The 12,500-nt window shown below is 38.1% G+C and overlaps 2 protein-coding genes across 2 annotated transcripts in view; both read left to right on the top strand.

The window, feature by feature from the left end:
* Positions 1–12,500, top strand: part of LOC138004092 (uncharacterized) — an 888,878-nt gene that overhangs the window by 197,379 nt on the left and 678,999 nt on the right. The gene's annotated exons all lie outside the window — the stretch shown is intronic.
* LOC138004140 (uncharacterized) overlaps positions 1–12,500 on the top strand; it is a 132,382-nt gene that overhangs the window by 31,757 nt on the left and 88,125 nt on the right. Inside the window, exon 3 of the mRNA XM_068850572.1 lies at positions 11,031–11,222. Within this exon, the coding sequence (XP_068706673.1) occupies positions 11,117–11,222 (106 nt within the window). The 5' untranslated portion in view covers positions 11,031–11,116. The remainder of the gene's footprint in view (positions 1–11,030; positions 11,223–12,500) is intronic.

Here is a 12,500-nt window from a genome sequence, read left to right as displayed (position 1 = left end):
TCGAACGACAAGTACTTGAGGCCACAATTTTGTCACGCTGCGGTTCCTCCTTGACTTCATCTCATCATCCAGCGAAGTCTTTCTGCATGGTTTTTAGTCAATAGAGTAAGAAGAAATGTTTTTTTTCTTCAAGTTCTTCGTCTTTTTCGTCAGAGGACGGTTCGGAGTTGAGTTCAGACAGGAGTAGTGCGATTTTCGAGGAAAGTGAGGCCAGTTTCGTACCCCATGACGAAGATTTAGAGCCACTCGCAACTCAAGAAGAAGCTGCCGCCTACAAGGCAAACCATGAGAACCAAGACAGGGTTTTTTTTTTACCAATTATTCATGAATGGCTAAAATTGAAACAGAAATTTTAAGCAAAGGTGTCTCAAAACCTATAGTTTGGAAACGCTACATTGACTATGCCTTTTCCCTGTGGGACATGAGTAAACCGGACATAGCGACTTCCATCGAACAAGCAAATTTACATCACCCTACGATTAAATTCACGGCAGAAATATCTGCCACTGACACTGTGTTTCTAGACACAATAGTATACAAAGGAACGAGATGCAAGGATCAAAAAATACATGTTAAACCAACGGAGACCTTCCAATATACGGATTTCACCTCTTGTCACCCACCAAGCAATAAAAGGTGAAGCTCTATGAATCCTCAAAACACACTTTCAAGGAAAACATTTGAAAATTTAAAATACACTTGCGGGATAGAGGTTATCCACACAATTTGGTAGAAAAACTACTATCAGAGGTCAAATTGACAAAAAGGGACTCCGTGCTTAAAGGAAATACCAAAACAATAACAAAAGCTTTTTGTAACACAATACCAGACATCAGTGTCAAACCTGAAACAACTTTTACTTAGAAAATGTCAACACCTACTTGGCCAAATCTTTAAAGAGCCACCTATTATTTGAAGTAAAAACTAATGGTAAAAGCGCGCGACGTTTCGACCGAACTTCGGTCATTATCAAGCCAAAAGTGAAAATAATTTTTTTTGCATAAGTATAAATATAAAACAAAGAAGTGAAAGTATGTTAAGTTTGAAAATGTAAAAAAGGGGTGTTAAAAAACATGCAAGAATAACATAATTCAAAATGTAAAAAACTTTCGCACAAATTGAGTCCGACTGTACATGGAGACTTGGTCTCAGTTCTAGCCAATAAAAAAATAAAAATAAAATAAATGAGGCAGTCAAACGTGTTCTTGCACTTCTTTAAGATGGGAAAATTCTTGGTAAGATCATTGGGCACATAAGAACGTTTCACACGGAAATGTTTTCCAAAAGAGGAAGACGCATTCTTGTGCTCGTCTACGCGTTGATGCAAATGCCGCCGCGTGTAACCAACATAACCTGCATCACACAGGTTACATTTAAATTGATAAACAAGGGATTGTTGGTTGACAATAGACGGCTTGACTTCAGACGGTTTCAGATGTTGTTTCATCTTGCGGCTTACAAACGTGGGCTGGAAGGTCACTTGAATTTTATGGCTCAGATCTTTGAGTTGCGCTCTTACTGTAGAATATGTGAACACCTTATGTAGGAATGTTTGTCATGTATCATGTATTGTTCTCTATTCGTATAAATTAGGTAGCCATTCATGGTCACTAGTCCCTCTTCCACTTTGGATCCAATAAACTAGTGTGTTCTCTCAAGTGTTTTCTCTTCCTCTGAATCGACTCGACAGTTAGGAAAAAAGAAGTTCTTATCGTTCTACCTTTCTTAGGTCATCACAGCAAACACCTGGCAAAACAGCTGAGGTCTTGTATAAACGAATTCTATGGTATTTTCAACCTCAAAATAGTTTTTCAGAACACCCGAAGAATCAAGTCTTTTTTCCCTTACAAAGATAAACTAGTAGCTCCTTCCTTCAGGTCAAAAGTAATGTACAGAGCAAACAGCTGGAATTGCAATGATTTCTGTTTAGGGAAAACGAAACGCCGATTACACGTGAAAGAAAAACAGAACATTTTAAACCCCTAACCACAAATTGTCACGAATCTGCAATTGCTGATCATGTTTTCTTAACCAACCATAGAATTAACTGGAATCAGTTTGAAATATTAGAAACTGGTCGATCAGATATGCATTGTAAAATTAAAGAGTCTCTGTTTATCCATGATCTAAAGCCAGCCTTAAATGAAAACGTTGGCAGTGAGAAACTTTATCTCTATTAGTAGCAGATTTTTTGTCGTTTTATGTCAATCAATTTCGTTAGTTCCCAGTCCGTACATTTGTATTTTTGAATTTAAATTTATCTGTAACTGAATAATAATCACTTCTGATGATGTATGTTGTAACATACGAAACGTTAAGTTTATAAAAGTTATGCAGTTCAAGCAAATAACCGCTGTTTGCGTTTTATTCTTAATGATCAACTATCTTCACAAATAGAAAATATACTCCAAAGGTTGGTCAAGACAACGTGAATATAAGCGTGGTTACAATATTTCGGCTGGCCAACACCAGCCTTCTTCAGGTTTATTACGTGGGATGCATATGCATACCACGGTAATAGTCCAGTTGAGTTTTTTTTTTATTTTTCATTGAAGTCACAAATGTGCACACCCCAGGGATAGTAGATTATCAGCTCGATAAGAATCCCGTATGATACAACTGGTGCCATCGCGCCTCGAACTCGGGCCACGCGCACCGGTAGCGAGTAAGTTCCCACTGCACCATCGAAGCAACTCTAATCATGTGATGGTTTGTTATGTTTATTAACTCTTTCGTAGTCACAAATATGCCCCAGAGATGTTACATTAAGTCTCGCTTCGGGATTTCCAAACTCCCGTACGGCGATTAGAAATCTTACTCTTCTCTCCTCTTCTCCGAGCGCAGGCTAGACCACTTGTTGCTCAGAATATAAGCTATAGCAAATCCTTTTCGCCCGCCATGATTAAACCTCACATCTGAAAGTATTTGATAAAGTGGACAGACGATTTTTCCTTGAGAACGGGAAGCTTTAAAGGTAAGGAGAATTGTCTAAGTTATTTTTAGATCTTGCTCCAGTCTCGTGTGTTTCACTGCATGTTAGCATTTGATATTGCATCGAACAAATACTCCAATGGATCTGTTTTTCTTGCGAACCAGTCAGTCGTTCCAAAAGATTTTTGAATTGAACCTGTGTGTTCAACTGGCCATTGTGTCAAACATTTTGCGAATCGAACTAGTGTGTTCAATCGGCCATTGTGTCAAGCATTTAGGCTTATCAATAGAATGTTAATTTTCACATGACGCCATCAAATAGTAAAATCAAAGTTGCTAGGTTTTCTGATTTTTTAATCCATACCAGGTAAAAAATTACCTAGAAGTAAATCTTTTACCAGTTTTAGGCACCGTAGCATTTTTCGTCTTGAGAATACAGCATTTGGAATTTTCAAATTTCGCCTCGCGTGACACCAAGACAGTAACTGAGATAAAGCTGTCTGGTTCAATTAAGCATTACAAGCTGTATATGACATGTTTATGCTCATTTAGTTCAGTTCACGAGAAAAAAGAGAGGGCTTTTATCGCAAACTGAGGTCCAGATGTTTTCTTGATTCAAGGCCATTCGAGGAACAACAACTTAACATGGCGTCTCCATATAAAGCTCTGTAAAATTGAGTGACATGTTTCGGCAAACAACTTAGAAACAATGCACCAAACAGACTTGAGACTTTTGTATTAGTCTTTTGTAACATTTCATTTTCTTGGCTTCTTTCTTTGAACGGTTTCGGATTTTTTTTTTTTTTTTTTTTACTACGTGACAGTCTACAGACACTTTGAGTGTGTTGATTTGGCCATTGTGCAGTAAACACGCACCATTAGAAAGCAATAAATCAAGTATTAAAAAAAAAGATTAATGTCTTCGTTACTGAGGGTCTTTCATCTCCTACCCTCTCGCCCACAATGCTGCGACACATCCGGGACTTTTCCCCGCTTTGCAGCGCTAAATTCGAAAGCTAATTGGGGAATTGTACAGAAAACAATAAAGAAAGTCGGCCGAAAGCCGGGAGAACCGCTTGAAAATTCTTCTATTACGGGATAACTATTCAGTTTACAATCAAGTATTCATATGGCTTTTGTTGGAAAGAAGTTAATAAAAAAAATGTGACTGTTCTTACGTCGGTGGTTCAGTTAGAAGTATTATCTTTTTTGGCTTCAAAAGTAGCTATTTCGGCACTTTGTTTGTATGGCTTGGACAATTTCAGAGAGAAAATTTCGAAAAATAAGGGGTTAGGAAATGAGTATTCATATGGCTTTTTTTACTTGATACTGTAAGATGGTCCTGCCGAATTTTCGCGGGATTCCGATCAGTAGAAGTAGTATTTTTTTAGCCTTTCCTTCAACCAAACCCCGAACCGCAGAGATTATATGCAAATTTGCCCCTACAAATTTCCCACGGGGATTGAGTTGGCTAATTTTAAATTTCCCGCGAGTGTTGTAATTAATTCATAGTCCCGCCCTCAAAAACAATGTTGCACTCTTCACATTAAAGAGCTACTGAAAGGTAATGCGACCCAGCGAGGTGTGACTTTTTTAAAATGAACTTTATGTATTTCCACGATCGTGGCCGTTTACAGTTTGCTGCTTTTAGCGCACGCTTCAGTTACATTATGAACACATTATGTCAGAAAACGGATCCAAATTTGAATATTCGTTGTTGCAAAGGAAAACCTGTTCCCAATGGGATTACTATTTTGGGTCAGTCACGGATCGATTTACCAGTACTTCATTGATCACAAACAGAGTTGTCTTCTGGTTTTCTCTTTTTTAGTCTTTACACTTTCTTAATAAAAAGTCGAAATAGAAATTTGTTAATATCCTTACGCATAAACTAAACAAAGTGAGTGCTGTAAAGAGGATAAGCATGAAAAGCAAAACCGAACAATCGATCAAAACCAAGCGGATACTCCCAAGGGGGCTTCAGCTCGCTGTAGAGCATGAGTCAGTGCTTACTTCGTGCTCTTACCGCCTTGTAAAAATAAAAGATTTGTTAACTGCTTTGTAAAACTGAAATCGGTTAGTGTTAGAACGCAAGCCACTCGGTTGTCAGCACCGCTTAAAAACCGTGTTTTCTAAGTTTTGAAGAGTTATTAGAGCTTGCGATGATGTCGAGAGCATGCTTATTCGGTGCAAAAACACGGCTGTAAATTAAGATGGCATTGTTAAATTTTTGATATGACTTTGCGCATCTATAATTTCGATTGACACCGACTTGAGATCAACTGCACACATCTAAGATTTTGATTGACACCGTCTCATTTCCGGCGGAGCAACAGGCTAGAAACTGTTAACCAATCACAGTCAATCAGTTCTCAACTTGCTAATCTCTGATGCCTGGTCTTGAGAATTTCAGCACTGCAAGTACATGTCGCCAAAGACAATAGCATTGTTGGCGATGTTCTTTGAACGGTTTCGGATTTATTTATTTTTTTTTTACTACGTGACAGTCTACAGATACTTTGACTGTGTTGATTTGGCCATTGTGCAGTAAACACGCACCATTAGAAAGCAATAAATCAAGTATTAAAAAAAAAGATTAATGTCTTCGTTACTGAGGGTCTTTCATCTCCTACCCTCTCTGGGAGACGAAAGATTGTAAATTTATCTACATGTAATCGGTTGTGTAAACGACAACAACATAAATCGTGAAAAGAAATATAGAAGTGGCAATCCGGCCCTGCAGAGCGCTCACAAGACCCACTCAGCAACGGCACTGCTTGGGGGTTCCATCGCCATTCCTCCCAGTACAGGAATCAAAAAACGGGAAAAGAAGATTGGAAAAAAGCCTTAAACAACCAAATAAAAAGACATACACTCTATTTTGTTTTATAGACAACCAAAGCCAACGAATGAAACGGCCTATCTCCAGTCAGTATTCCAAATAAATTTCTCCTTTTTGTCTTGACATTCCTCAAAAAGCTTTAGTAAAAGTAAACAATAATAATAATAATTTATAATAATAATAAAACCTTTATTTTATATAGCGATGATTCCAAGGTTCAAAACCGCTTTACAATGACAATAAAACCGCTTTACAATGACAATAAATTATAAAATTATGTACATAAGAATAAAAGTAAATATTTACAAAGAATGTATTTATAAAAAGGGGTATAGTCAAATAATTAATAAAAATATCATGATTAATAGACAAAGACAAAAATAAAATAATAAACACATAAACAATAGAATAAACCCATGAGATAACACAGGTTTTGTAATCTTATTTCACATATCATAAAATATTGCACCAACTCAATGGCAATAAATAGTCCAGGTATGCTTGTTTGAAAAGCCAGGTTTTAAGTAAGCCTTTGAAAAAAGATATAGAATGACGTGATCGGATGTTATGAGGGAGTGAATTTCACAGCTCAGGGGCTGCGCAAAGGAAAGCTCTCTTTCCATAAGAGTTAAGATTATAAGAGAGCTTAGACAGAAGATGGAGGTCAGACAACCTTCGAATCCTTGAAGGTCTATAAGATTTGATTGAGTCAGACAAATAAGAAGGTTAGTTATTGAGGATTTTGAAGGTAAGAAGTAAAATCTTATATTGAATTCTTTGCCCAATTGGTAGCCAAATTCTGTAGGCTACGTAGAATTCGAGTAATATATTTGGATTTGTGACAAAAGGTGAGGACTCTGGCTGCAGCATTCTGTACCAGTTGTAGCTTTTGCACTGAAAATTTAGACAGGCCATAAAGAAGCGAGTTGCAAAAATCTAATTTAGAAGAAACGAATGCATGGATAAGTGTCTCACAGGCCTTAACGTTGGTATGTTTCCTGACTTTGCATATGTTCCTTCAATGAAAAAGGCAGGATTTACAAATAGCAGCAACATAGTGTTCAAGAGACAGACTGTGCTGATTGTTGAGGCCCCATTAGTGGAGGCAGGAATTTAAGTATCCGGTATCTCTAAATATCCTGACCTTTATCCCATGAATTCCTGTGGTTTGTATCAATATAATACCATTTCGGTTTTTTAAATATCCTGCATGCCGTTAATTTCCCCCCCTCCCCCCCCCAAATATCCCATATCCCTATAAATGTTTTACCTAAATCTCCTGTATTCCTGATAAACCCCTAATGGGGCCTCGTTGTTTACACTGGATAATTTAGTAGCATTATTAATAAGAAATAACCTCTTTCTGTTTTACAAGTAAAAAATTGTGTAAAATTAATAAAAACGGAAATGCACAAAAAAGAGGAAAGATAATAATACATGATAACAAGGTAAAATAAACAAAAGAAAATAAAGAGGTAGCTAAACCAAATTACATTTCATCTCTTCTGTTAAGGCCTGCAGACTTCAGAGTTTTTCTTCTGTGTATGAGGAATGCCTCACGAGCCTTTCTGATGGAGTCACGACTAGTGTGCAGTTGTTTGAGCGGTATAAGGATCATGTGATCCTCCGCGTGACCACTAGTCAGAAAGTGTCGTGAAACCGCAATGGGGTATAACTACAAAAGGGTTTATCATAGGTCGCCTATGTTCATTGAAACGGTCTTTAAGACGACGTTTGGTCTCTCCGATGTACTGAAGATTACATTTAGTGCACTGAATCATGTAAATAACATTAGGGGTTTCACAAGTAATATGTGATTTGATATTAAAGGTTTGTCCAGTACTATAAAAACTGTATTGATTACGGCCATCCTCAATAAAAGGACAGGCGGTGCAACTAGTTTTATTGCACCGAAACGAGCCGGAAGGAGACCTAGATTGGTCGGTGTTAGTAGGTTCCGGCAATTTCACAATTTTTCTCTCTTTATCTTTGTCTTCTCAACGACAATGGAGACCCTGTGTACGAGGTTGATATTTCGCGTACTTGTACTTGTATTTATTTAACTGTAAAAGTTCCGTATTCTTAACCTCAACTGTCCCAAAAAGGTAACAAAAGTGTTAATGCTTATTACCCTGATGCACTGAGCAGATCTTGAAAAGCCCCTTGGTGTTCAAGTTGTAACTGTGAATGCGAACAAAGGCTTTCCACTTGACCAGTTTATAGTTTGCAAAGAGATTCCAATTCGCGGATTTTACTTGTTGCTGCAGTCCTGTACAACACAGCGACAATCTGGCATATTTGTAGCCTGCGTGGCCGGCGTAATCGGGGAAGGGGAAGGGGAGCGAGGGCGATAGGCCACGCAGAGTAGCATATTTGCCTTTTTTTTTACAAACGATGAGCATGGACAACGGGATATTTTTCCACGTGAGGAGCTGTCACTTCGCCTCAGAACACTATGGTTTTGATGATATGATGATGTAACCAACTCCCTGGGATCTTACTGGGCCAAGCAATGGCCGACGCTCGTTCACGAAAAGCATGCATCGAAAAAGCTCACTTCCATTTGGAATTTCCAACTCAAATTTGGCAGGCGTAATTATTGGCCTTCAAAGGTCACGAGAAGCAAAAAACAAGGAAAAGTCAAAATTTCGTCTCTGTAGCATTTTTTTTATAAACACTCTCAAGGTTAGAATTTACTGAGAATGTACTTGAAATTCCCGGAATTTCTAATACCAGCTTTTTCTAATACCTGAAAGTCGTAAAGTCGCCTTTAAAAATGTACCCTTGTGCCAGAGAAATGGAGAGCATTAAATGAGCGGGAATTAATCAAATAGCCCCTGAGCTTGATAGAAGGTGTCTTAGGTATTGCGATGATTATTGTTTAGGGCCTCTTCATATGAGCCCGGCTGGCCTGGTTTTCGAGATGTTGTTTCGCCTCCAAATCCTTTGTAAAAGCTTTGATGTGGTCGTATGAGAAAGCGGGTTGGCTCGGTTTCCCGGCGAGATCTCGGTAGCGGGCTGAAGATTCTGGCATATGAACACTTCATCACGGTTACCAGGAGGAAAATAATACAATGCATTTTCGCTATAAAACGGACATTATCGAGTTTTTACTTCTCTTTTCTTCGATAATGAAGCTTAGATGAGTTTCATTTAATAGTTAACGTAAAATCAAAATTAATTGGAGGTTGTTTAAACAGAGAAAATCGAGACACAAATTTTTCATCTCGGAAAGCGGGCTTAAAGTCGCCATATGAACAGTCTGGTCCCCGGACAAGATAGCATTAAAATCTCAAATTGAAAGGGTTGAAAGGAGGGCCACAAGGTGGATCCTCAAACAACGTGTAGGCGTGATGTCATACAGAGACAGACTTTTAACTTTAAAACTTCTTCCTCTGACATTTGATCGCGAACTCAAAGATCTTGTTTTCTTTTGTAAATGTCTGAATGGTTTTACTGATCTTAATGTTTCTCATTTTGTTTCTTTTGTTTCTCACGGCCGAACCAGACAAAGTAATTCTTATAACCTTAAAACTCCTGTATGTAAAACTAGCACTTTTCAGGCCTCTTACTTTAATCGTATTGTTAATCTCTGGAACTATATCTGTAAATTTTCACCCCCCCACCAGTTTTTCAACTACTGCTTCCTTTTGCAACTTTGTTACTGAGCACATGTTTCACCTTCTGCACAATCACTTTGACATCTACCATCCCTGCACCTGGTCAATTGTACGATCCTGCCCCTGTCATCCCTAGTTTTAGTGTCTTTTAAATTTAATCGTGTTTTAATTATATCATGGGCAGTGCCTCGCATGGGTCCTCGCGTCCCGTTCGCACCTTCCCTTTTGACCTTATCACTTCGTATCACTTTGCATATATATTTCATTTCTTTTCGGTTACTTATTTTTTGGTATGTAACATGTGTAATGGTCAATAAAGTTGTTAAAAAAAAAAAAAAAAAAAAAAAAGAAGCCAATTTCATCTTGGTAACCGATCCATCTCGATCAAGCGGGATCATGTGAAGAGCCCCATAATTGTATGATAACATCGTCAAATCACTGTGGATATGCAAGTATCAGTCCACTGGGCAATTTGATAATGGTTCGACCAAAGTTATTATCAACAAAAGGAGTAAAGCAGATGATACGTTTTACCTTGCTTGGTGCATGTATCCGTTACATTCTTAAAGTGCCCCTAACCCTTCAACTTATTTTTTGGGAGTAGATTTTGACATCTTTCAAGAACTTATTTTCGAAAAAAAAAATAAAAAAATATTGAATCCGGGCTTTTTTTACGAGCGCTGAAAGTGGAGGTGGTCTTGACTATTTTTTCACATATCGTTCGCATTAGTCCCCCACTCGGCCAAAGTATCGAGCGTGACGTAAGAAAAGGACATCGTGCAAGCTTGAGTTGTTGGGATGTGTGAAGATTAGCGGAGAACACAGAGAAAATGGTTGAAACGTGCGTGGTTTATGGATGCAGCAACTCTAACAATAAACAGAAAGGAATCGGCATGCATAAGATTCCTTCTGATAGCGATCCGAGGGCTGAAGTCCGCTGGTTTCGTCTGCTATCCGCTTCTTAAAAACTTCCTCTTGCTTGTTTTTTCTTCTTGTTGTTGTTTATAATTTTTGAGTCATTCTTCATCCGTGAGAGGCTCGTCCATGTAGGCTTGCAATTCGCTGCCTGATTCCCTGTCGGCAGTCGCACTTTCTGATAGAAGTTCTTGGTTTTCTCGTTGCTCCGTCTCTGTTTCTTGAAAATCCAGGCATCCGAATCGTCCGAAAGATACTCTTCCGTACTTGAGTCGGAAAACTCTTTGGAAGAGGACATATTTTCAGACCAATTGTACGTTTTCACAAATAATCTTCGAACTCGCACTCTTATGTTATGGAATGGTGTCCTTTTCTTACGTCACAGCTAAAAAAAAAAGTGTTAGATATCAGACGCTTCTCATTGGCTTGTTCCTAATGAGCCCACGAGAGAATAATTTGTCCAGCGGGGCTTATAGCGCGCAGAATATTACAAATTTCACTAACTTCAAGCGTTCGTAAGAAAATAAGGATTCAATATTTGTGAAATTTTTTTTCGAAAATGAGTTCTTGAAAGATGTCAAAATCTACCCCCAAAAAATAAGTTGAAGGGTTAGGGGCACTTTAAATTTCCCATACAAAAAAAAGGCAAAAGTAAAGTCATCCTAGGTAGGGTCACAGATTACCAAGTATGTTGTTATGTTTTTATCTCTGTTCAATTTAAGGAAACCTTGCTTTCAGAAAGCCAGTAAGAGCTACAGGATATTTTGATCAAGGTGACCGTACAGTAGATGGAAACCTCAGGACTGCGATGGACCTGTGGTGGTGGCAAGTTGACTTGGGAAGGATGGGGCCAGTGAATGAAGTGATCTTCTCCCGCGATACTTGCTATGGTCGTTATCTCGTGGTCAGAGTGGGTAAGGTGGCTAAAAACAGGGATATTTACCTTTTCTGTTCTCAGCTGACAAGGAAAAGAAGGAAACACATTTGCACCGTGACCATTCCTTTCATGAAAGATTCATGCAGAGAGATTTTAATTTCTTGTTTTCTTGTAAATCATGGTGATTTTTATTACATAAAGTAATTTTCTTGGTAGAAATTTTTAAACCATTCTCCTTTTTTTATTTTTATCCCTTGTTTCTAAAGAAAACATGGAACTTAATTTTAAAATAAAAAAACAAAGATCAAAGATGTGCAGCCATGCAGTTGTTCAAAGGCCGGATAGCTTTGTCCAGTGGATGCTTGTGCAAATGTGACAAAATATCAAGATTGCCAATTTCATGTGTCAACTATGCATGTATAAGTTTCTTATATTCATATCAAATTTTCAGATATTTATGTCAAACGGTATATTTATACATCAAGTTATATATATATATATATATATATATATATATATATATATATATATATATATATATATATAATAGTTCAATGAATGGGACTAGTCGTTTGACATTTGCCTACAGGCCTGTTTCGTAGAGGCTTTAGGCTTCCACTCTTCAGGGCTTTTTTAATTAAACTGTGTGTTGCCTGCAGTATTTATAGTTGGTCATCTTTCCACATGCGTGCGTACAAAAAAATTCACGAGGTCATTAGTGTAAGTGTCCACAAACTCGCTATCACAAGCATTCACAAGATCGCTATCATAAGCATTTACAAGATCGTTCGTGCGTAGCGTAGCTTAAATGCTTGTTATCACACTATCCGTTCTTTATAAGAAATTTTCTTGCCTGCTATCCGTTCTTTATAAGAAATTTTCTTGCGTGCCTACATGTGCTAATCAATTCTGATCTTTTGTTCAGGGATGCAAGATCGCTGTGACAGATGATAAAGAACTTTTCTAAGTTACACAGATTGCATGTTTTTGTTACGTTCGTGTACGCTCTCGCCTTTCCCAGGATCTTCCATGTTACTTGATAGTTAGCTCCTTCTTCCTTTAAATGCCATATGTGTTTACTCAGCTCGGTTTGATTCCGTTGCGTTTCCTTGATAAATGATTGCTTGTGGTTTGCGAGTCTGGCCTTGAAAGTGGTGTCAGTGAGCCCTACGTATGTTTGTACGCTTTCGTTGCTGCCCGAAGTGACGGTTGCTTGGTAAACGATACCCTTGGCTAGGCACTGATTATCTAAAGGGCACTCTGCCTTCTTTCTACAATTGCATAGGTTTTGGCTAGTGTCTTCTGTGTTTGGCTT

The sequence above is a fragment of the Montipora foliosa genome, chromosome 5 (assembly GCF_036669935.1).
Source record: "Montipora foliosa isolate CH-2021 chromosome 5, ASM3666993v2, whole genome shotgun sequence".
Classification (NCBI taxonomy): domain Eukaryota; kingdom Metazoa; phylum Cnidaria; class Anthozoa; order Scleractinia; family Acroporidae; genus Montipora; species Montipora foliosa.
Note: the sequence above shows the minus strand (reverse complement) of the source record. Positions and strands in the feature narration are given on the sequence as shown.